The 23,897-nt window shown below is 69.6% G+C and overlaps 1 protein-coding gene across 6 annotated transcripts; it reads left to right on the top strand.

Moving 5' to 3' along the window:
* The first annotated feature begins 933 nt into the window (after window positions 1–933).
* SLC38A10 (solute carrier family 38 member 10) lies at window positions 934–23,108 on the top strand. Of its 6 annotated transcripts, XM_036034247.1 has the most exons (18): window positions 934–1,336; window positions 4,341–4,458; window positions 5,674–5,719; window positions 6,534–6,627; window positions 6,796–6,939; window positions 7,892–8,016; window positions 10,075–10,177; window positions 10,755–10,937; window positions 11,727–11,838; window positions 12,560–12,666; window positions 15,127–15,304; window positions 17,236–17,403; window positions 17,740–18,186; window positions 18,673–18,795; window positions 19,769–19,792; window positions 21,279–21,440; window positions 21,690–22,788; window positions 22,833–23,108. In XM_036034247.1, exons 1-17 carry the CDS (start codon window positions 1,238–1,240, stop codon window positions 22,739–22,741), a joined length of 3,285 nt encoding a protein of 1,094 aa, XP_035890140.1. In that variant the 5' UTR covers window positions 934–1,237; the 3' UTR covers window positions 22,742–22,788; window positions 22,833–23,108. The 6 variants fall into 6 exon arrangements, with proteins under 6 accessions (XP_035890140.1, XP_035890141.1, XP_035890143.1 ...); XM_036034248.1 differs by lacking the exon at window positions 22,833–23,108 and having other exon boundaries at window positions 15,127–15,289; window positions 21,690–22,818; XM_036034250.1 differs by lacking the exon at window positions 22,833–23,108 and having other exon boundaries at window positions 17,740–18,159; window positions 21,690–22,818.
* Window positions 23,109–23,897: the final 789 nt, after the last annotated feature.

Here is a 23,897-nt window from a genome sequence, read left to right as displayed (position 1 = left end):
TATGCTGTTGTATTAGATAGGGTAGAGCTTCGGCTTCATGAAACAGAGTCCAGAGTAACAGTGGCGTATACTCGACGGCTTGTCTGCCCCTCGTGGGGCGGCCTGGAGGAGGTGGTCAGGGGCTGGGAAGGCAGCTCCACTCCCTGGTGTAGTCCAGGGATCCAGCTTCTTCTCTGGTCTTGTTTGGCTCTCAAGGTCCAGACGAGAAACCACCACCTTCTTGAGGCCCGTCCAGATTTCTCTGGTCACGTAGGTCTCCACCTCTCCTGCTCTCGCAGTATTTCCTAGACCTTTAACATCAGGCTGTTGGATCCTCTCCTCCCACTGCTTTGGGTGCCGTGCTAAAGGGCGCTGGCCCGCGGAGCAGATCCCCATTCCCCGTCTACAAGCTTTGTGACCTTAGCTGGATCACCAAGCCTCTCTGTGCCTCAGCGTCTCACTCGTAAAAGGTAGGTGCTAACTTCTTCCAACAGATTAAGGGTTCGGCCTGGACCGTTAAGGCCCCGCCCAGCGCCCAGGGTACCAAACACACCCTCCGACTTCAGTCCTGGGGTGTAATCGCCAAGATGAGTCCTTGAAACTCCGCTTCTCTCCGGAAGGCGCGGCGCGGCCCTCTCCCTCTTGCCCTCCACTGCTGTTCCGGAGGGGAGCTCTGCGGGCGAGTCCCTAGAGCTCCAGCCCCTGCAAAGAGGCGTTCAGGAGCCCAGCTCGCGGGGAGGCCGGCGCGGCGCTCTGCACAGGTGCACAGCTCCCTGGCCGGCCGGCCCCGCCCCTCAAAGGGCCCGCCCACACGCCTGCGCCCGTCGCTCATTGGCTTGCGACTCTCCTGGCCCCGCCCCCCAAGGCCCCGCCTCCGAAGAGCCTCGCGGTTCCCTAGTAGGCCCCACCCATTCCTGCTCCCACGCCCCCGCCTCCGTGCCGTCACTTCCGGGCGGAGGAGCCCGCGGAAGGCGGAAGTGTGTCCGCCGGCGGTCTGGGGAGCCGGGCGGAGGTGTGCTTGGTTGGCACCTGGCGGCTCTTCCGGGTCTGGGCGCGGGGACACGGAGGCGGTGCGCGGGAGCGAGTGAGCGGTAGACGATGCCCTGAAGCGGCTGCGCGGCCTGGCGGGGTGTGTAGGTTGACGGCCCCCGCCGCCTACGCGCGAGGCCGCCTCCTCCAGGCAGCCGCCCGCCCCTGTCAGGGCCTCGCGCCCAGTGGTGGCCCGGGCCTCCGGGCCCCCGGGCCCAGACCCCGTGCTATGACGGCGGCCGCCGCCTCCAACTGGGGGCTGATCATGAACATAGTGAACAGCATAGTAGGGGTTAGTGTCCTCACCATGCCCTTCTGCTTCAAACAGGTGAGTGCAGCGGGCCGCGGTCGCCGCCGCGGCGCCCCGGGTCGGGTGGGCCCAGGGCCGGGCGGGGGCGCTGTGCGGCCGCGCCCGGGGGGGCGGGGGTCTGCGGGCTGAGTCGCTCGGTGAGGAGGCTGTCAGTCCGCCCATTCCGTAACTTCACACGGAGCGCACAGGGATCCCCGGGAGACGCAGCGCGACCCGCGGGGTCAGCGCCGCATCCTTGCACACTCCGACCCGGCTGCGCTGGCGTGCAGCAGCGGGCGCGTCGGGTCCCCCGGCGGGGAGCCAGGGGCGCTGGTTCCAAGTTGGTTACAAAGGTCGCCGTGGTGTATACACTCTAGATCTGCACAGTTCGCGGCATGCAGATGAGACACTCGAAACAAATCCGAGACATTAGGAAAGTAGCGTCATGCCGTCGTGCAATAGCGCGGGAGAGAGAGGCACCGTTTCTGCATCCGTTGGACTTCTGCGTAATCCACAAATACGCGGGCACTTGGTACTTTTGTAAATCCAGTAACTTCTTTCCTGAAGACCCCCTTCTCAGCTCCCTGTGCACCCCGGGCGGGGTCGCTGTCCCCCCTGTCCTACCAGAACGAGGCTGAGGGTCAGGGCGGCTGAGGACCGGGACCCCCCGGAGGACGGGCGGCTGTCACGTCCGCCAAGACCAGTCTGACCAGACGAAGCCACATAGGCAGATGAAAGATGAAACTAAGGGGGATATTTTGAAACTGAAAACGGGTCCCAGGAGTTTAATTTTAGATGAACAGACACTTTGTAGTTTTCATGCCTAGCGTCTGTTGAGTAAAAAGAGCAGAACAGCCCTGGCTGGTGCGGCTCAGTGGACTGAGCGCCGGCCTGTCAATCAAAGGGTCGCCGGTTCGATTCCCAGTCAGGGCACACGCCTGGGTTGCAGGCCAGGTGCCCATTAGGGGACGCGGGAGAGGCAACCACACACGGATGTTTTTCTCTCTTTCTTCCTCCTTTTCTGTAAAAATAAATAAAATAAAATCTCTTCAAAAACTAGCAAAAGAAATGCTTTAATCTGGGGATTTTCGGTCCCCACCTCCAGCTCTGCAGCCTGTGTGTGTGTGAGAGCCCGTCTGACTTGGCTGGTGGGCGTGTGGGCAGGAGGAGGGCAGCTTGCGGGCAGTGGTGGGAGGCCAGGCCCCCCCCCCCCCCACCCCTGGGCGGCCTCTGGCTGGGCGTTCCTGGCAGGACTACAGGCCCCAGCGTGCATTGCGCCGTGCCCGGCACAGAACTGCCTTCTGGGTGGTGTAGTTGGCAGGTCTGCCCCACAGGTCCCGCAGCCTGGGTGCCCGCGTGGGAGGTGCCCAGGTGGCCGCCCGCAGACCTCAGCGTCTGCCCTGGGGGGCACAGGCGCCTGCCGGCGCACTCACACACGGCCAGGCCCAGGTGGGGTTAGGGCCGGCAGTGGCCGCGTGGCCGGAGCGCAGCGAGAGGCCAGCGAGCAGCTTGGGGGGCGTTCTCTGTGTGTGTGTGGCAGCCATGCATGTCAGTTTTTAGAAGTTTCGTTTTGTGGGTGGGTGGGTGGTTTTAGTAATTTTGGTACTTTCTAAAAAGTTAACATTTTTTTAAACACTTTTTAAAAAAGATTTTATTTATTTATTTTTACGGAGGAAAGGGAGGGAGATAGAGAGAGAGAGAGAGAGAGAGAGGGAGAAAGAGAGAGAAACATCAATGTGCGGTTGCTGGGGGTTATGGCCTGCAACCTAGGAATGTACCCTGGCTGGGAATCGAACCAAAAGTTAACATTTTGCCCTGGCTGATGTGACTCGGTTGGTTGGAGTGTCATCCTGTGCACCAGAAGGTTGTGGGTTCGACCCCGGGTCAGGGCGCACACGGGCGGCCACACCGGTCGATGTTTCTCTCTCACGTCAATGTCTCTCTCTCTCTCCTCCTCCCTCTGATGTCAGTAAGTGTATCCTCGGGCGAGGATTAAATAAGTAAATATAATGAAGGGAGACTTTAAAACAGTTAATATTTTATTGCTGTAGACAGTGCGTACAGAAAAGTGCACACATTTTAGAGGCAGTGTTGATAAATTTTTATAAAATGATCAAGCACATATCACTAACCCTCACATTAGGGCACATGGCCTTGCCACGCCCCTCCCCCCCCCCCCCCCCGTCCACCCCTGCCCCCGAGGGTCCATCGCCCGCCAGCACCAGGGAGCAGGGAGGCCCGCTTTTGAACTCCAGGTGAATAGAACTGCGCGGCGCGTTCGGTGTTAATGTCCGTAAAGCGTTCCGCCGCAGAGCGCGCCGCCCTCTGTTTCTTCTCCGACCTCGGCCGGCTCGTGGCGCCGCCCGTTTGGTGTTCTTCCGCGCACGCCTGTGCGCAGGCTCGGATGCCGCGTCCGTGTCTGCAGACAGCGGGGTCCTGGGGCCGAAGTGCAGTTTCAGTCCCCGCAGGACGCCCGTGTGGGGTCCTGCCTCTGGGCCGCAGAGACGCCTGCTGTACGCGCTGGTGCGCGGGTTTCCCTGCACGAGCACGGGCTGTGCTTCCTCTTGGGTAAATACCTGGGAGTGCAGTTCCTGGGTCAGACGGTTGAGTGTGTGTTTAACTTATAAGAAAGGCGCAAATGTCATTTTTAATCTCTTCCGTCCACGACGTGTTTACCACTCCCAGTGGCCGGCCCCAGTGGCTGGGGGCGGGGGCGGCGCACGGCAGCGTGTGCAGAGACCTGGGGGGTGCCGCGGAGCGCGCACTCAGATGTGGGGGCGGGGGGCGGGGCGGGAAGGAGATGTCCCGGTGCTCCTTCAGGGCGCGCACAGATCCGATGTCCCTGGACAGAGCATGTGGCCCCCACGTCCAGGGACTGGTCCCTTCCGTACGAGGGACGGGAGTGAATCGGAGCTGGGGCCTGGCGTCTCCAGGGACACGCAGGCGGCGGAGGGGCTTCCGGGGACGCGGTGGTCGGTGTGCGGGGAGCAGAGGGCAGCGCAGCTTCGCATTGTCAGCCTCTGTCCTCCTCTCCGCCTGCTAGTGCGGCATCTTCCTGGGGATCCTGCTGCTGGCGTTCTGCTCCTGGATGACGCACCAGTCCTGCATGTTCCTGGTGAAGGCTGCCAGCCTGAGCAAGCGGAGGACCTACGCGGGCCTGGGTGAGTGTTTGGGAGTTCCGGGCAGCCAGGTGCCTGGCCTCGCGCCCCAGACCCGCCAGCTGAGTGCCGCCCGCCCCTCAGGGCCCCCATGTGTGTGGTCTCCAGGCCCCCGGTTGTCTGCCCACCTCGTCTGCGGCCCTGCTCAGCCTGCCACCACCCTGGTCTGGTGTTGTGGTCACCTCCAGAGGAACCGGAGGGCAGGCCACAGCCCCCCAGCCCTCCCGGCGCCGTGCCAGGCAGGAGGCTGGGGGCGCTGATACAATGCTTCGTATCTGAGACTTGGGGTTGGCAGTTGCTGAGGGGCTGACGCCCAGAAAGGGGTGGGGGTGCCTGTAGTGGGGTGTGGGGGGTGTGGTGTGAGCGTGTGGGGGCGGCCCCCGTGAAGGAAAGGGGGGAGACAAGGGAGGCTGGACGCCAGGCCCCTGTCTGCATGGGCAGCACCTGGGGGGCCCCAGTGCCCCAGGCCGCTGTTCTGGGGACCAGCTGCGTCTTTCTGGGTGGAGAAACGCCCCCTCCCAAGTTGGTCCTTTGGCTTCGGAGAGCCCCGTCCCTCTGCCTAGGGCACAGGTGTGTTCTGGAACTTTCTCTAGGCATTAGAGTGTGTGGTAGATGCCTCTCGTCCTTTTGGAGAAGGAAGAGGCTGGGGCGGCCAGGAGCACACCTCCCCGGTGCCCAGACCCCCGCAGACCCCCGTCTCTGTCCTGTGTGTGCAGCCCCACGGCCGCCTGCGAGAGGCCTGGCGGGCCCCCTGGTGACGGCGGGGCCTCGGGCCGCTGTCCGCTGTCTGGAGCTCCTCGTGTCTGAGGTTCTCAGTGTGACCTTGACCGGCGTCCCGTGCAGGGACCTGTGTGGGGTGCAGGCTCCCCCCAGGCAGGCCTCCGTCCGGCCTGCGGTGCGGGGAAGCAGTGACGCTGCAGGGACAGTTTTTTTCTTTCCTTTTTTTTTTTTTAATGTTTTTTGAGTGAAAAACCAACCTGCCTGTCTTTCCTTGTTTTGTTATTATTTTACGTGGCTCCCTTGTCGACCGTGGGCCTGAGGGAAGTGTGGCACCGCAGTGATGAGACGCCCCCGACCCCTGGGCAGCGCCGGACCCACCGGCTGTCTCGGGGTTGCCGTTCACGCCTCGCCCCGGCACGTCCTCACCCGTGCACGCCGCCTCCCCCCCCCCCCCGGGGCCGTGGGGCTGAGCGGGGTTCTCTCTCTGTTTTGCACTAGCGTTCCACGCCTACGGGAAGGCCGGGAAGATGCTGGTGGAGACCAGGTAGGCGGCGCCCCGCTGCGGGAGGCCCCTCCGTCCCCCGCTGCTGTGGCTGGCCGGCAGGGAGCGCGGCCCCAGTGGTGGGGTATGGCTCGTGCCTCCGATGTGGGCTGGGCTGGGACTTCTGGCTTCTGATGCATGTGCACTTGCCACGTATCCAGGCGCTCGATTTACCGCACGCTTAACATGATGGGTGTTGAGGCCACAGCCCTGCTCAGGCCTCACAAAGGGAGACCAGGACCCCTTAAACCTGGGAACAGAGTGCAGTGGGGCTCCCCCCCACCCCCCGCACCATGGGGAGCTCCTGGGGCCGCTCCCAACCCTGGGGTGCCCCCACCCCCGAACCCCCGAACACGGCTGCGTCGGGGCGGTGCTGAGTCGGACGTGTCCATTCCCTCCGGAGCGAATTCTGTGGGGAGAAAGCCGCCCGGAGGCCACACCCGCAGGCTCCCAGCTCTGGGGCCGCCCTTCCCGACAGTCGTGGGCCGCCCTGTGGCCTGCCTGACGCCACGGCGCAGTCTCGAGGTGCCCGAGGACTTTGGGAGCTCCTGCGGGGAGGGGACTGGGAACCCCCACAGAGAACAGCACAGCGGGGTGTTACTCTGTGATAGTCGGTCCCGGTGAACCGTGGCGCTCGCAGACACGCCCGGTCCCAGGAACATGCGCAGTCCCAGCTCTCACGCAGCGCGGCCGCCTGGCCGGGCTCAGCGTTGTGTCCGTGTCCCTCCGGGACCACCAGCACAGAGCACGGCCTGCGCCCGTCCTCAGCTGAGGCGCTCCGCCCGCGGCCAGTACAGCCCCGCCTCCCTCCCCGCAGCATGATCGGGCTGATGCTGGGCACCTGCGTGGCCTTCTACGTGGTCATCGGCGACCTGGGCTCCAACTTCTGTGCGCGGCTGTTCGGGTTTCAGGTAGGGGCCCCTCGGGGTCTGGGGTCTTCTCGGCTTTGTCTTGTGACGCGACTCAGGTCCCCGCCTCAGCCCTGCGGGAGCCGGAGGGGCCTGGCCCGGGTGCCGGGAGGGGGGTGAGCGGAGGGGACTCCCGGGCGGCGCCCGCCCAGGACCGCGCTCGGCCCGCAGGTGACCGGCCCCGTGCGGGCGCTGCTGCTGTTCGGGGTCTCGCTGTGCATCGTGCTGCCGCTGAGCCTGCAGCGCAACCTCATGGCCTCCATCCAGTCCTTCAGCGCCATGGCCCTGCTCTTCTACCTGACCTTCCTGCTCGTGGTGAGTGCCGCGCGCCGCCGCCCGGCCGTGCCGCGGGGGAGCCCTCCGCCGGGCCCCTGGGCAGGGAGGGTGAGGCCGCACCGCATGTTCGGGGCCAGTTCTAGGTGGGCGTGTGGAGTCACAGCACCAGGAACGGTCACAGGGGATGTTGTTTTCTTTTTTTTTTTAAAGACTATTTATTCTTAGAGAGCGGGGAAGGGAGGGAGAAAGAGAGGGAGAGAAACATCCATGTGTGGTTGCCTCTCACACCCCCTACTGGGCACCTGGCCTGCAACCCAGGCCTGTGCCCTGACTGGGAATCGAACCGGCAACCCTCTGGTTCGCAGTCCAGGATATTGTTTTCCACGTGAGCGTTTCCAAGTGACCAGATAGGAGGGTCCCAAGAGCAGTGGGTTCTCAGAACACTGGGATCCTGCTGCGCACTCGGAGGCTGCACAGATTCCCCGGGGCCTGGGCCCTGCATGCCCACCCGTAGGCGTCCTTGGGGATGGAGCCCGGGAGGCTCTGCGGTTGGCTTTCCTTCGAGGACCGAGCAGCGGCGTGCATTCCCGCAGCCCTCAGCGAGAGCGCTGGCCCACGGGGCAGCCCACCCACTGCCGTCCACAAGCCTGTCCCCATGGGGCTGGGGGATGGCCTGCCCAGCTGGGGGGCCCATCCCCTCCCTGAGGCAACAGAGTGGGCACAGCGGTGGGTCTCGCTGCCCACGGCCCGGGCTCAGTGGCGCCTGCCCCGCCGCCGCCCCAAGCGTCAGGCGGGCACCGCGATGGGTGTTCCTCTCGGCAGCACTCGGCCGGCTCCCGGCCAGCCGCCCGTGAGGGACAGGGAGCAGGGAGGCACGCATCCCCAGCCTCCAGCTGTCGGCCCCCGGCTTGTTGCGCGGATGCGTGCGGGCCGAGATGGGGAGCAGGGCCGGCTGGTCCCCCAGCTCTGCCTCCTCCACCTCCTCACACAGGTCCTGCTGTCCTCGTTCAAGCACGGCCTCTTCAGTGGGCAGTGGATGCAGCGGGTCAGCTACGTCCGCTGGGAGGGCGTCTTCCGCTGCATCCCCATCTTCGGCATGTCCTTCGCCTGCCAGTCGTAAGTACCGCCCACTCCCGGGCCTGGGGGGCTCTGTTCTGTGGGGGAGGGGGCGGGGGTCGGACACTGGTCCCAGGCCTCGCCCGCTCTCTTCAGAGGCCCAGCACAGGCCGCGGGAATCGTGTCCCGTTCCGTCGTGACCCCCACCCGCCCCCCGTCTGCCCCCCGCCCTCGTGGAGGGGGCCGCTCCGTCTCCACACACCCTTTGTGCAGAGAAGCCAGCTTCTCTCGCGACCCGTCGCCGGCACTGCTGGCGAGAGCACCCAGTGTGCCGGGCCCCCACGGGAGGAGCTGGCTGGTGCGCGGGAGCAGCCCCAGCCAGCCGATCGCGGCGCCCCAGGCACTTGCCAGCGCTGAGCCGGCTGCGTGAGAACATGAGAGAGGAGTTGCACAGACACCGCCTGCAGGCTGCCTCCGGGACGCTGCCGGGGCCTGTGAGCGTTCGCGCCTTCCCCTGGCGCGCAGCCCCGCGGGCGCGGCCCGGCCCACTTCCAGGGCCCCAGCAGCACCGCCTTCGCCGCCAGCGGCGAGAGCCAGCCCCCCTCCCGGAAGAGACGTGTGAAGCCGGTGCGGGCGGGAAAAGACCATCGGGCTGCGGGCGCGGGCAGAGCGGCTCCCCACTCCTGTCCCGCTCTCGGGCACGCTGGCGCCCGCCGCAGACCGGCACGGCATCAGACACACTCATCCTGTGCATGCACACCCACCCTGCCTGGGAGGCTGGTCTCCTCGTCGTGGGGACGGCCAGGCCTCTACTTCCTTCCAGTCAGGGAGTGCTGGGGTGCCCAGCCAGCAGCGCCCGGGGGCGTGGGGGCCCGGGCCTGTGCCTCGGGCAGGAAGAGCGTGCTCGGGGCTGCGTGGGGAAAGCTCCCCGTGACTTGGGTGAACTGGGTCGTGGGGGCCGCTTGGCGAGGTGGACTGTGAGGCGGGCCTCGCTGTGGGGGTCTGGGGCTCCCGCCATCAGGGGTCCCTGGGGCGTGGGCTCGATAGGGATGTGGCGGTGCCTGGGCTTTCCCTGCCTGCCCTTGTGCAGCCCTTTCCCACGGGGTCCGCAGCCCCCGGGGCGGGGCTTTTCCGTGCCCTCCCCAGGCTGGGCTCCCCCGTGGGGGCGCTGCTGGAGCCCCAGGGCCTGGCTGGCACCAGGCGTTCGAGCTGCTTCCCCTGCAGGGCCCGGTCATCTCCCGGCGGCACGGGCCTGCTCGCAGGAGTGGGGGTGGGTGTCAGCTCCCGGCAGCGGGTCTCCGCCCTGTCCTCTCTGCCTGCTCTGAGGCAGACACAGCGTGCCCTCCCGTGCCCTCCCAGTTTCTGCCGCACTCTGCAAAGGCAGTGTGGGGTCGGCTCTGCACACCGCTGGGCTTACCCACTCACCTCCGTCGGCCTGTCCTGGCGCACCTCCTCCCGGCGGCCTTGAGGCTGCGTCTCTGAGCCCTGTTGGGACCACAGAGCAGCCACTGTCAGCACGGCGTCGGCCCCGCTTCCTGTGTAGACGGCCCCGGTGCAGCTCCCTCCTCCTGGGGCGGCCCCCTACCTCCTCCGTGTCCCCCTCTTTCCTCGGGAACCCCGGGCGGACAGGTCCCAACCCCGCCCGCAGCCCTGTGTGGCTGGGCCGGGGCAGGCCGGGGACAGGAGCCGTTCTCCTGTCATCTCCTGCGTCCCGTCCTCGGGGCTCTGAGCGCTGCCGGGCGCAGGCGCGGGTGCGGGCGGGCGTCCAGGCAGCTCGTGTTTGTTTGACTTTCCAGTCCTCTGGCAGCAGCGCTCCGCACCGCTTCCTGCCCCCCCGCCCCCCCCCAGAACATGCGGTCCCCGCCCGGCCCCGCCCCTGCTGCAGTGGGCGAGGGCTTCGCTCCGAGGCTCTTGTCCTGTTTGCAGGGAGTGGTGGGGGGGCAGCTCCCTGCACCCTCCCCGGGGCAGTGTCCTGGCTCCGAGTCACAGAGTGTCAAGTGGGGGTAGGGGTGGGGGTGGGGGGTGTCAGAGACTCTGGCTGGGGCCCCAGGGCTGACCACCCGGGCGGGCGTGCCTGTCCCTGGAGCCCGCTCTATGCAGCCCCCTGTTCCCCCGCAGCCAGGTCCTGCCCACGTACGACAGCCTGGACGAGCCCTCGGTGAAGACCATGAGCTCCATCTTTGCCTCCTCCCTCCACGTGGTGACCCTCTTCTACGTCCTGGTAGGGGCCCCCCCCTTCCTGCAGTGTCCCACAGTCCCCTGCCCAGCGTCCCCAGCCCAGCGCTGTAGGTGGGCCTGTCCCACACCCCCACTCCGGGCCGCCCTGGTGGTCTCGGTGGCCTGTCCAGGGGCTGCTCCGTGACGGGTGGCGCTGCCTGGGCCCTGGCCCACCCCCCCAGCCGGGGACAGCCTGCGACACGCAGGCGGAGTCGTAAATACCCCGAGGCTGCCCCCCCGAGCCCTGCGGCTGTGGCGTTCTCGTGTCCACGGACGGTCTGGGCGGCTCGGGCCAGCAGGTGTCTCCGACACGGGGCGGGGGTGGGCTCGTGCCCAGAGCCAGGCTGAGGTTTCAGACCACGTTGAGACCCGCTCTCCGCGGGCAGGGCAGGAGGGCCGCGGCGCCGTCGCGCTCACCACGCAGCAGCTCCGGTTGCTCAGCGCCCGCCACCCCCGTGGAGCCGTGCGGGGCCGCACCTCCGGTGCCCGCCCGTCCCTGGGGGTGGGGGGGACCGTCTGCGAGCTGGGAGGCGGGCCGCGCGGGGCAGCCCGGCTCACCGCCCCCGCCCCGTCCTCGGCAGGTGGGGTTCTTCGGCTACGTGAGCTTCACCGAGGCCATCGCCGGCAACGTGCTGATGCACTTCCCCTCCAACCTGGTGACGCAGATGGTCCGCGCCGGCTTCATGATGTCCGTGGCCGTGGGCTTCCCCATGATGATCCTGCCCTGCAGGCAGGCCCTGAACACCCTGCTCTTCGAGCACCAGGTGGGGCGCCGCGGGTGGCGGCACGGGGGAGGGGGCGGCAGCGCGGGGGAGGGGGCGGCACCGCGGGGGCCCACGCTTCCCCGGGCTCCATGCCCTTCTCTGCTGGTGCCTTTGCTCGTTTGTAACGTCCTGGGCGGCGGTGGCGAGCTTTCCGAGCTAAACGTGAAGAGGGTTCAGTTACAGGGAAACCTTCTCTTGGGCTTTTTAACCCAACCCGGGAGGAAGGCGACAGCGCCAGAGCAAACAGGGACCAGCTCACGCGTGTGGGCCGGCCCAGTGTCCACTCGGCCCGGCCCGCGGCTCCCCTCTGTGTGGCGGCTGTCCCGTCACTGGCCCGAGGTCCGGGCACCTGGTCCGAGGCGTCAGCAGGGACTCCCGGTGGCCACACAGGTCCCACCTGACTTGCCCAGGCCAGTGTGTGGTACAGAGGCTGCGGGACCGGGGGTGACAGCCAGACTGGGGAGGGTGGGACGCCCCGGCCCCAGGACAGCCGGAACATGCCCACGTGGTCCGCGCCGCCTCCCACGGGTCCTGCCACCAGAGATGGCGTCCCACTCGGAGGCCAAGCCCCAGAGGATGGGCTGCCCGCCCGGGCCAGTTTGCCCCTTGCTGGCTGCGGGTGGCAGGCACCAGGCCAGGCCTGATGTGGCCCTCGGTCCCTCGGAGGGCGGTGGCGGGCACGACCCGTGGCCGGGGGCCCCCCCCCGCGCAGAGCCCCGAGCGGACGGCCCGGAGGGGAGCGTGGGCCCCGGCGTCTCAAGGCCTCTCGTCTCGTTCCCGCCCGCGCAGCAGAAGGACGGGACCTTCGCCGCCGGGGGCTACATGCCGCCCCTGCGCTTCAAGGCGCTCACGCTCGCGGTGGTGTTCGGGACCATGGTCGGCGGCATCCTGATCCCCAACGGTGAGTGGGGCCGCCCCGGCCGCTGGCGGTGCCCTCCCGCGCCGCGGCCTCGCTGTGGTGGGCGGCCGCCGGGGCTCGGGGCGGCCCGCCCTCCCTCCGGTCCCCTGAAGAGCCCCGGGACGCTCGGCCTGCCTCTCGGGTGCGGAGAAAGGCCTGGGCGAACGCGGCCGCTCCAGGGGCCTGCGCTGGCGCTGGGCAGAGACCCGGCCCGGGCGGGCAGCGGCCCGACAGCGGCCCCTTGCTGCCACCCCCTGGTGGCCTGGGCTCTGCCCGAGGCCCCTGGACAGACAGGGCTCACTGCTGCCGCCGGGCGCCGAGTGGGACGGACTGTGTGCGCCCGCCCCAGGTCACAGCCTGGGGCCCCTGCCCTCCTGGCTTCCGCCCACGTCCCAGGACGCCCCTGCCCGGTCACTCACTGGGCAGCAGGGCAGGGGGTTGGCCTGGAGCCGCCCCCAGGGGTGGGGGCAGGGGTCAAAGGTGAGCCCTGGGGAAGCCTCCCTGGGCTGGCTTCTGGGAGCAGTCGGAGCGGCGGTTCTGCCCCAGGGAGGGTCGGGGCTGGGTCAGTGAGGAAACTGAGGCACAGACGCCACAGCGGGAGGGAGCAGTCGCAGGCCCCCCCCAACCCCGGCTGCTGAGCCTGCGCAGTCCGAGCGTCCAGGGGACGGGCAGACCCCTCCCGGAGCCCCCGGGCGCTCACCCCTCCCGGCGCTCTCGCCCCCAGTGGAGACGATCCTGGGCCTCACGGGCGCCACCATGGGGAGCCTCATCTGCTTCATCTGCCCGGCCCTGATCTACAGGAGGGTCCACAAGAGCACGCTCTTCTCCCAGGTGAGCGCGCCGGCCTCGGGGTGGGGCCCGCCGTCTTGGGGCTCCTGGGACCAGTCCCGTGGGCCCGGCTTCCTCAGCAGCACCCAGCGCGAACACCTGCTCCCCGGGTGTGTCCGTGTGGGGACTGCCCTGTCTGTGGGTCACACCCTGGAGGCCCCCGCCATCCTGCTGGGACCTCTGGTGGGGCCGCCCCTCCCGCCTCCTGCTGCGGCGGCCAGGGGCGCCGGGGGAGCGTGCCGCCGTGTGTGGGGGCGCGTCTGCCGGAGCTTCTGGAACGGGCGGCGCCGTGTCTGCGGGCCGAGCAGGCGCCCGTATCTGTCTGCCGGCGCCCTGGGGCGACGCTGCCCGTCCGGCGGCGTGGACGGGGTCTCACCGTGTGCACGTGCATGCGTGTGTCTGTCTTCCTGGGGTCGGGTCTGCGCTCAGCTGGGCTGCCCAGGCTGGGCTGGGGCAGGCAGTCCGCCCGCGTTCGCTGCTGGGTGACGTGCATGGGGCCGGGTCCTAGGCGGGGGGCCGCCCCAGGGCCCCCCGGTGCACGCCTGTCGTTGGCCATTCCCTGCGGGGGCCAATTCTGGGCCTGGGGTGCTGTCTGCCCGGACTCAGTGCATTTGCTGAGCTTCCTCTGGTGTCCTACGTGGGTCCCACCGTGCCAGGGCTCCAGGGCTTGTGCCCCTGCCGCACCCTCTATGGGCCCCGGCCTTCCGGTGGGTGTGCGGAGAGCGGTCCCCGCGTGGCTGGGGAGGTGGGGCCCGCCGTGCCCCTGCCCGCCTGTGGGGTCTCCTGGACTGGGGAGTCAACCTTGTGGTCGGTCCTTCCTCGTTGACTTGGGGGCGTTTAGGATCCTGGACGCAGGGCGACTCTCCCTGCAGGAACGTGGTGGTTTCCTCTCACCCCGCCTCCTCCTGCCTTCCCGCGCCCTGCCTGGCTCCCTCTCACCTGCGGGTGCCGGCCGTGGTGTCCTCCCGCTCTCCAGGCCTTCTCTTCCGCGGGGTGCCGCTCCTGCGAGGCTGACGGCGTCTCTGCCTGTGCCCCCCCCCCCCGGCCCCGACGACGGTCTCCTGTCGGACTTGGCAGGAACGTCTCCCGTCCTCGTTTGCAGCCTGCGCACTTGGTCGGCGTGAGGCGGTCCGGGGTCCGGGGCTCCGATTGGCCGGCACTGCGTCCCCAGGGCGCCTCACCCCTGCGGCCCACCGTGGGCCGGCATGGGCTCGTGTCGGGCCAGGCCGTCCTCCGAGCCTCGGTGCCGGGCAGCAGAAGCCGTCCACCCTCTGTCCTCCGGGACGCCTTGCCTGCTGCGGGCCTCACGCCGTTGACCGGGCCTTCAGTCGGCCGGTCAGCTTCCCCTGAGACGGCCCGTCGGCCGGACGAGGGGCCGCACACCCCAGGGGAGGCAGGGTTGGCGGCCCCCCCAGGCCACAGTGGCCTCTCGGCCCTGCGGCTCCTTCGCCTGCTCTGGGGGGTCTCCTGCGAGTGTCTCCAGGGTGTGGGTGGGGGACACACACTGGACTTCAGCCCCGTGTCGTCGGCTGAGACCCGCCTGGTGGCCTGGCCCGTGGTCCCCTGGTGGGCGCTCGCCTTGCCAGGAGGTGGTCCGCACCTGCTGGGAGCAGCGTGGGGGTCAGCCCCGTTCACGGCCGGGGTGTTCGCACTCCCGTGCGCTCCCTGGCTCCTGAGTCTTTCCGTTTGTGGTTCTGGGAGCGGAAGGACCACTCCCGTCGCGACGACGGCAGGTCCATTTCCTTCTGCAGCTTTTTACCTTCCACTGGGAAGCCCAGTGACCGGGAGTGAACGGGTTTAGGACGCTTGTGTCTCATTAAACGGACGCTTTTTCCTGCGAAGCGCCCCTTTTCATCTTCGGAAATGCTTCTCTCCTGGAGTCGGCCTCCTCGGATACATTGTAGCTAACGCAGCTTTGTTTGGGGTCTGTGTTTGCACGATGTAGCTTCTCCCTTGCACTCCCTCTGATCTCGCTGCGCCTCTCTGGTGAGGCGTGTCTCTCAGGACGGCGTGGGGCTGGCGGCGTCCTGCCTTGTGTCCGTCCAGCCTGTGGGCAGGAGCATCGAGGACTGTTCACCGCCGATGTGATTACTGATTTGGGGGGTTAAAGCTTCCGTCTCACTCTTTGTTTTTTATTTCTCCCATCTGTTCTTTTTTGGTGTTTTTCTTTCCGCTACCTTTTGGGTGAAGCCAGCACGTTAAGTGTTTATGCTCTGCTCCTCGTCTGCTGGTGCCGCGTGCCCTGTCTCCCGCTGTGCCGCGCGAGGCCGTGGGACGGGGGGCCCTGGCTCACCCGAGGCCGGGGGTCACTGTTTCCTGCCGCTCTCAGACCCGCGCTGCCCCAGCCCTCCTGCTGTGCTCGGTGGGGGGGGGGGGGGTTCTGCTGTCCGGCCGCCTGCCTCTCTGGGGAGGCGAGGCCTGGGCTCACGTCCCCCCTTGCCCTCGGGTCTTTGTGTCGTGCAGGTGGTGCTCTGGGTCGGCCTGGGCATCCTGGTGGTCAGCACGCTCACCACCCTGTCTGTGAGCGAGGAGGTCCCTGTGGACTTGGACGTGGGGAAGGAAGCCCCTGGCGGCCGGCGTGCAGAGGCCGAGGGAGTGGCGAAGGCGGAGGCGGCCCAGCTCCCAGGTACGCGGCTCTCAGGTAGGCCCCGCCCCGGCCCCTCGGGGACCTGAGAGTGCAGGTGGCCGGTCCAGGTGGCCTCACCTGCCCAGCTGCGTCCGTTCCGTTTGGGGGAGGGAGGGGCGGGGGGCGGCCACCTGCATGCAGGGGACGGGCAGTGGACAGGACAGCAGGGCCGGGACCCCCGCATCCCTGGGGAGTCGGTCTGTGGGCATCGCTCCCGCTCGTCAGCCCGGGGCCGGCACGTTTCGGCCGGGTGTCGCCTGGACAGCGGCGGTGACGCCCCTTGCACCTCCCTCAGCTGCGTCCGCCTGGCGGGGCCCTTGCTGGGCATGTCAGCCCGTGGGGGGGGGGGGGCAGCCCTGGCCGAGCTGGACTTGGGCACCGGTCTCCCCCCTCACCCCCCCCCGAGCCAGCCGTGGCAGGTCTGGTGGGGGGGTCTCCTGTCCTGCGCCCCAGTGGCTACGTCCTGCCCTGGAGGCGCGGCTGGCTCACCTGGAGCGCCGGTTCCCGTTTGCCCCCCGAGGCTGCAGCAGGACACACGGCTCTCAGAGCCACACGAGTTCGTCTGGAGTGCTCTGGGCTTGTCGCCTCCCCCGCCCCCTCTCAGCCCCCCGTAACTGATGGGCGGCCTCGCCGCAGCGGGGCGGGGCTGCGGGTCTGTGACGTCTCAGTGGCGGGATGGCACCGACGTGCCGCAGGGCCCCACGCTGGCCCTGAGAGTGACCGGGGGTCCTGCCCTCCCGGGGATGCGTGGGACCGGCACGCGGCCCCCACGCCGGTGGACAGCGCCCGGACGCACGTGCCCCTGCCCACCCTCTCGGGCCCTAGGCAGCTGCTGACGCCTCGCCAGGCCCCGGGGGAGGGCCCTGACGGGTCACTGGCCGTCGCCCTGCTATCTCCCGGGACCTCCCGGCCCGAGGCACCTCCGTGTGTGCCCCTCGCTGCTGCCACCGCTCTGGGTGTGCGGGAAGGTCGCCAACCGACTGCCTGGACTGCCCCAGGCAGGTGGTGGGACCCACCGAGGCCTGGCAGGAGGGGGCACAGACTCGGAACCTGTGCGCCTGGTTACCTGGACCAGGGGCTGCTGCAAGTCCTGGAAGTGATGGCCTGGAGGACCCCTGAGCTGGCCGGTGCTCACCGGGGCCAGGGCTTTGTGCTGGTGCAGGGCGCCCTCTGCTGGCCGCTCCCGAGCCCCGCCGGCTGCCAGCCTTAGAGGAGAGAGGGGGCCAGAGCGGGGCTCCCCCACAGCCCATCCCCACGGCCCCCCTGTCACGGGGTCTCCCTGCCAGCCTCACGGGGCTGTTTCCTGTCTTTCACAACCCACGGCCAGGTCCCGTCGCACGCCGGGCAGGCGGAGCGAGGGCTGTGCTCGGTTACTGGTTGGAAGTTTCATGCCCGTTTTGTGGCGCCCGGGAGGCGTTGCTGGCAGAGGGTTCCCAGGGAGGAGTGTGGCCCTCACCTGCGGGCGGCTCTGGAGTGCGGAGTCCGGGCCGGGGAGGCTGCCGGACGGTCTGGGGGGCCTCGCTTCAGGCAGGCCGCTAGAATCACAGTTCCCGGGTGTCCAGCCCCTGCCCCCTCCCGTCACGGCCCCGCCCAGCCTGCGCCCCGCACCCACCGGGTGGTGGGTGCACTGGTGTTGCTCCTGGCTGTCCAGGGCGGGTCCGTGCTGCCATCTGGTGGTGACGGCCAGTGTTGCAGGGAGTGCTCCTCTTCTGCACCAGTTAGGTGTGAGTTTCATCTTGACGTGTTTTTGTTATGAATGCACGTGAAAAATGACAGTTTTCTGTGCTGCTGAGCTGCTAACGACGGAGCAGGGAAAGCCAACGGCTTGGGCTCTGCCGTTCGGCTGGGGAGCGTGACCGAGTCCTGGGAACTGGCGTGGGCCCGTGCTGACGGGTGGGGTGGGCGGCCGCGTGGGAGCGCCCCTCAGTGGCCGGTCTGTGCCGCAGGCCAGGACCCGGGCGCGGCCGCGGCCGCAGACGGACGAGATGAGCCGCAGCCGCCGCGGGAGAAGGACGAGGCGGAGCAGGCGCAGATCAAGGGCCCCGTGGACCTGCCCCCACGGGAGGGCGCCCCGGAGAAGCAGGAGGCGGCGCAGCTGGACCGGCCTGGGCAAGGTGGGGGGCGTGCGGGGGGCTGGGGGTGCGTGGGGAGGGGGGCCCCCGGGGCTGCGGGTCTCTCTCACCTTGGCCTTGCCCACGTTCCGGTCCTTTCTGCCTCCCGGCTGCTGTGGCTCGGGGGTTGTCCCGCCAAAGCAGCTGGTTCGCAGCTGCCCGTCCTGTGGTTTCCTGGAGGCAGCGTCAGCCCTCGGCTGGACGGCTGTCAGGTCTGCGGGACGGGGCGGCTGCCGTCCTGGCGCCTGCTGTCGGGCCTGGGACTCGGGTCACAGGCCCCGGGACAGAGGCTGGGCCATCCTCTCCCCGCTCCCCAACACGCCCCCCGTGTCTTCCCAGGTGTGGCGGCACCTGTGGGCGAGGCCCACCGCCACGAGCCCCCCGTCCCGCACGACAAGGTGATGGTGGACGAAGGCCAAGACCGAGAAGGACCGGAGGAGGACGTGCGTCCGCACGTGGACGGAGCGGCTCCTGGGGCCAAGGGCCAGGTGGCGCTGCCCCTGCTGGACCCGGAGCGGGAGAGGCGCGGGCAGGCCCAGGCCGTGGGGGCCGTGGGGGCCGTGGAGCCCCAGCAGGCCGCAGAGGGGCACGGGCAGCTGGCCGCGCAGCCCGCGGAGGAGAAGGACGAGAGGCCGGGCGGCGGGGGTCTGCACCCAGCGCCCCCGGCAGGGCTCCCCGAGGGGCCGGATGCCCCGGAGGCAGGCGCCCAGGACAGAGCAGACGGCGTCCCGATGCCAGACCTGGCCATGGGGGCCGCAGGCAAGCCGGCGGCGGACAGGGAGCCTGGTGAGTGCCGGCTGGGCCCTCAGGAGAGGTTCCCCCCCTCCTGCGTGGGCCTGGGGGTGACCGCCCAGGACCCTCTCCTCTCACACGGCTGGCCTTTGTGGGTGGCAGCCTCTCTGTGGCTGCAGGGGCAGATCCGGTGGCTCGGCAGCCACCGTGACGGGTGTGGCGCAGCCGTCCCCAGACCACAGGACGCCCGGTGCCACTCCGCTCCCGTGTGTCTGGGCACCCATGGGAACCAAGTGCTGACGGGCTCCACACTGCTGGGTGCCGGCTGGTGACTGCCTTGGGGTGGACGCTGGCCCGCTGCCAGGGCCCAGGAGGCCGTTAAACACTGTTCATCCCTTCCCTGGCCACCGTTGGGCCGCACGTGGGCTGCGCAACGGGAGGGAAGGGCTGTGTGCGGGGTGCCTCCTGCTCCCCCTCTGCCTCCTGCTGCCCCCCTCCTTCTGCGCTTCCTGCGAACCGGTGTCTCCACTGTGCGTGCAGGTGGGAAGCCGGCTCCCGGGGCTGGGCAGCCAGCAGAGCCCCGAGGCCAGAGGAACTCGGAGGGACAGGCCGGAGACCTCGCAGAGGGACAGGCCGGAGAGCACGCTGGCAGCAAGTTGGAGGGTAAGGGATCTGCCTTCTCACTGCGTACTCCCGGGGGATGGCCGCCCCTTCCTTCCAGACCGCGGGCCGCCGGCTGCCTGGAAGGAGTCTCAGGTGCCTGTCGTGTCTGGGGCCCTGTCTGGGCCGCCCCGGTCCCGGGCTCCCCGGTTTTCTGCAGCGGAAAGGCTTCAGGCAGCTCTTCCATCTCCCCACGCCCCCCAAAGCCCTGTCGCTGTGTCTCGGGGCAGACGCGGAAGGTTCTAGGCGAGGCCTGTCCGCAGCAGGGGCCGGGCCGTTGGGATGGGGCGTCTGCACTCCAAGACCTGGAGGTCTTCCTGACCAGTGGGGGCGGGCTGGTGCCACGCCCCTTAGCTGGGGGCAGTCCAAGGGGACACTTCTGTCACCACGGTGAAGACCTACCACCCACCCAAAAGGAGAGCTCCTCCCGCCTCTTCTCTCCAGTGAGCGAGCGAGACTCGCTGTGAACCCTGCTGCCCAGCGAGGGCGGGTTCCAGCTGCCGGCTCTGCACCCCCTCGCAGCCGCGCCTGCCAGGCACCCCCCCCATGGTTGGAGCCGGTGGCACTCCGGTGGCACTCCCCAGCTGGCCCTGATTTCCCTGGCGGCCCACTGGCTCCAGGGCCCTGTCACCCAGGCTGAGCTCTCGCACTTGCTTCATTGGGTGGCCGTGTGGGAGGGGCAGCCCTGTGTCCCTGTGCGTGGGGACCGAGGGGACCCGCCTCCCAGCGGGACCCCGGGGCCGACCGGCCGCCCAGGGTGTGGGGGGCGGGGTATCCTGACTCGGGGCTGCTGCAGTGATGCCGCCTGTGGCTCTCGGTCCGCGGTCCCCGGCTCCGTGCCCCTGTGCTCGCCGGCCGCCGTGCTCGGGACCTGCTGCCTAAGCCCGTGGGACCCTCTGGCTTCCTCTCCCTGAAGAGCACTCTCATGGTTTCCTTTCCTGCCTTTCCTCCTCGCGCTTCCCCACGGGACGAGCAGCCGAAATCCAAAAGATGGTCGCAGGTACGGACCGAGGGGCGGGCACCCCAGCAGCAGGCACGTGTGTGGAGGGCCGGCGACCCGAGGTCGGGCTGGTGCTCACGGTGGGCCCTGCCCCTCGGTCGGGGTCCTCCGGGGCCCTGCGGTGGCCCCACGGTCACTGGAGGACAGGCTGCAGGCGCTGGCCACATCAGGCCACACCTGGGAGAAGGGGTGAGGCTGCTGCGTGCAGCCCCACTGTGTGCACGGCCTGACAGCAGATGCCCCGCGTGTGCGGCTGGTCCCCATAGTCCCGGTGGCACCCGGGCCGTCACCCTACTGGGTTCTGTGTCTGTCCTGGTGTCGGTGCCGGGCTGGCCCTCCGAGGGGCCAGTGGGGCGGGGCCCGGCCTGCCTGGGGATGGGGGAGCTGGCCGCACACGGGGCCGTCCCTGAGCCACCGACCAGTGTGCGTTCACGAGGCCGCGGTGCCAGCAGACAGGGTGGCGTGTGTCGGAGGTGGCCAGTTGGAAACTTGTGGGGACGGTGCCATGTGCCTCCTAGTCGGGGGGGAGGGGTGCCGACCGCTGGCCCCGCCCACGGCCCTGGCTTTGCTCGTAGTCCTGGGGACCTCAGGGTGTGCAGGCGGGTGCCTGGGAGGAGGCTGACCCTGCCCTCTTCTGGCAGGCCACAGGTCAGAGGTCACCGTTGGGAGGACGAGCCAGCGTGTCCTGTGTGCATGCCCAGCAGGCGGGGCCGTCACTGGGTGGTGGGCTCTCCCTCTGGCACATGTCTTTTTCCTCCGACGTGCGCATGTGGCCCGCCCAGCCACAACGTCCCCACGGCGTCTCGCTGCTGAGACTCGGGCGTCACGGGTGTTCCACACCCGGGCGTCCCACAGCCGGCCGCCGGCCCAGGGCCGGAGCGCGGGAGGCAGATGGCTCCCTGGCCCTGCCCAGCCGCTGCAGGTGCCGCGGCGCCCGGGCCACACCCGCACAGGGCTCCGGGCAACGGGGCAGCAGGGCCCGGCCACACCTGCCGCCCGGCCTTTCCCTCGGCTCGCCCCCCCTTCCTCCTCCCGCACGTGCGGGGCCTGCCGCCCTGGCCTGGGGGCGGGCCGAGGAGCCGCGTGGGGACCACACATGCTGGGGGGGGGCCTTGTCCTCAGAAGGCCCGGCCACTGTCTCTCGGGGAAGGCGGGACGGTGCTGCTCGTGTTCAACCCCCCTCGGAGGGGGGGTCTGTGGGCGCCAGCGTTCCCTTGCAGAATGCACTCTAGCGGAGACTGGCCGGCGCGGGCCACGCGGGTGCCGCTCCGGCGGGTGCCCAGGGCGCGACTTAGGGCCCCGGGACTACCAGGTGCCGCAGCCACTGCCCCGTGCGTGGCGCCGGGAGGCCCCCGCCCTGGACGCTGCGCTGACCGGCAGGGACCCCAGAAGGGCCGGCAGGGTGTCCCGGGGAGGACCCTGGCAGGGGCTCCGGTGTCCTCGCGGCGGCCCCACACAGGCTCCCTCCGTGTGTTCCGACCCCCAGAAGCCGGCAGGGCGGAGATGCTGGACCACGCCGTCCTGCTGCAGGTGATCAAGGAGCAGCAGGTGCAGCAGAAGCGCCTCCTGGACCAGCAGGAGAAGCTGCTGGCCGTGATCGAGGAGCAGCACAAGGAGATCCACCAGCAGCGGCAGGACGGGGAGGAGGGCAAGTGCACCGGGGCGGGGGCAGAGGGGGCGGAGGGGGCTTGGCCGAACTGGGAGGGTGGGGCCGGGAGGGGGCAGGGCCCAGAGGGGGCGGGGCCAAACAGAGGAGGGCGGGGCTGGGGAGGCCTCTGTCCCCACTGGCGACTCGAGTGGTGCCCGCTTCTGAACTGCTGGCCAGTTGGTTCCTTTTTCAGTCCTGGTGTCGGTGGCTTCGCCCGGTTCTGCGCTGAGCCGGCGTCTTCCCTTGCAGTGGACGCGCAGGCCGAGCCTGGGGCGGCGGCACCGCGGAGGAAGGAGCAGGAGGCCCGCGACGTGGGGACGGTGGCGCATCCCCCTCTGCGGCCCGTGGAGCCTGAGCCCGGGGCCCCGGAGCAGCCGCCGGCTCTGCCCCAGGGACACAGCCAGCGCCCCCCGGAGGACCCCAGGGGGGCCGAAGGCGGAGCCCCAGCGGGCCGTCCTGGGGTGCTCCACCCCGAGCGGCAGGGAGCCCGGGCCGAGCCGAGGGAAGGCCGGCAGGGCCAGGGCGCCGGCGCTGAGCCGCAGGGGGCTGCGGTGCAGGAGCGCGCCCCAGAATCAGACCTCGCGGGGGCGCTTGGGGGTCCAGAGAGGCGAGACGCCCGGGACCACCCCGGGCAGAGTCGGGGCGCTGGCGGCCGAGGCTCCCAGGAGAAGGACAAGCCTGGAAAGGAGGGAGCGGCCGCTGGGGCCCACGCGCCAGAGGCCGCCGGCGCAGGGGCAGCGGGGGCCAAGGCTGGGGACCCTGGCGTGGAGCCCCAGCACGGGGGCCGAGACCAGAGGCCGACAGGCCTGCCCAGCAGGTCGGGAGGGGCAGCGCTGGGGGCCCGGGCCGAGTCCTGGAGGTCGGAACGCCCGGCCGTCTCTGCCAGGGCCCAGGGAGGCCACCCAGGGGCAAGACAGGACGCCCTCGGTGGGGACCGAGTGCCCGCTCCCAGGGAGGACGCTGCCACCCACGCGCCCGGGCCGAGGCCGGACCCCGAGGTCAGGCCCGAACAGGCTGCGCCCGGAGCTCTGAAGCCGGACGACGCCAAGCCCAACCGAGACCTGAAAGTGCAGGTCGGCGCCGACCTCCGGAGGCGACGGCGGGATGTGGCTGCCCGCGAGGGCGGCGGGCCGGCCCCCGGACAGGGGCTCATCATCAGCTTCCACCCGCTGTCCGACGTGCAGGCCGGCGACCTCCATGGCGCCCTCGACGCCCGGCTCCGGCAGGCTGCCGGGGGTGCTCTGCGGGTGGTGCACAGCCGCCAGATCAAACAGTGGCCGGGGGCCCGGGAGGAGGCCTGAGCGCTCCCCAGCGCCCGCCGGCCTCCCGGCCAGGTGGGCCCACCCAGGCCCGGCCGGGCCGCTGGGGCCCTAGGGCATGCGGGGGGCCCAGTCCCGGAGCTCCGGCTCTAGAGGGGCGGTCCGAGGGTGCGTGGCCTGTGTCCTTCCCCAGAGGTGTCTCTGCCGCCACAGACGCAGCTCCCAACCTGTCCAGACCGAGCTGACTGTGGCCGCCCCTCCACATCCCGAGACGGCAGGTGCCCCGCAGCTGTGGGGCCCGTGGGCGAGGGCTGGTGCTGCCCGTCCTGACATGTGGCTGCCCAGACTGGCCCCGGCCTCCCACCTCCGGGTGCTGCGGGCTGCCCTTGCTCGCGGGCTGAGTGTCGCACAAAATCCGAATAAACGTCCTGTCTTTACCGCGAGCCTGCTTCCTGTCTGAGGGCCGCGGCAGGGTGGCGGCTCTGTCCCCGGGCGTCGGAGAGCGGCCGCGCACACCGCCCGCCACGCGGCCCTGCCCCGTGCTCCCCTCGGCTCCCCGCGGGGCCGAGAGGTCTCTGTGACCGCCACCACCACTCGGGGCTGGTCAGCGAGGTGGGGTTGAGGCGGGTCCGCTGGCGAAGATCCTGCACGACAGACAGACAGACGTGACCAGGCCCGGCAGCCCTGGAGGCCTGTGCGTGGTCAGAGCCGCCGCCCGGGGCTCGCTGGCCGCAGCGCTGGGTGCAGGGCCGGGGCTCGCCGAGCAGGCCCAGGGAGGGGGCCCCGGGCGCTGCCCCCGGGGCACGCGGGAGCGGCCCTCACGTCCGTGCTGGAGCCCACCCCCCTGCCAGGCTGTGGGGGTTTCGGGTCCTGTCTGCTTTCACAGAGCAGAGATGCCGACGGTGGCCCCCGGCAGCCGTCCTACGAGAACCCAGGGCCTCGCCGCTGCCTCCCTCGTGCACCCGGCTCCTGTCGGGGCGGCGGGGAGGGTGCTCTGGCCCTAGACCCGCCGAGAGGGCGCTGCAGCCCAGGGAGAACCACGCTGCCTCGGCCCCGGCCTCACCGATTTTACTTTTTATTGTAATTTCTATGCCCCGGGCAGCCTGCCAAGCAGAAAAGAATAATAAACGGAACTTTCTGGAGGCCAAGCTGATTCCTCCTGAACCCTGGAAACTCGGGTGGGGTGCACAGGGCCGGG

The sequence above is a fragment of the Phyllostomus discolor genome, chromosome 8 (genome assembly GCF_004126475.2).
Source record: "Phyllostomus discolor isolate MPI-MPIP mPhyDis1 chromosome 8, mPhyDis1.pri.v3, whole genome shotgun sequence".
NCBI classification, from domain to species: domain Eukaryota; kingdom Metazoa; phylum Chordata; class Mammalia; order Chiroptera; family Phyllostomidae; genus Phyllostomus; species Phyllostomus discolor.
This window is presented reverse-complemented; position numbering and strand designations above follow the sequence as displayed.

Excerpts from the sequence above, each read along its gene's own strand:
- SLC38A10 (XM_036034247.1), top strand. The coding sequence starts at position 1,238 with ATGACGGCGGCCGCCGCCTCCAACTGGGGGCTGATCATGAACATAGTG. Across the intron at positions 15,305-17,235 it reads CCCAGGTACGCGGCTCTCAG|GCCAGGACCCGGGCGCGGCC; the intron begins GTAGGCCCCGCC and ends TCTGTGCCGCAG. Across the intron at positions 18,187-18,672 it reads GGCGGCGGACAGGGAGCCTG|GTGGGAAGCCGGCTCCCGGG; the intron begins GTGAGTGCCGGC and ends CTGTGCGTGCAG.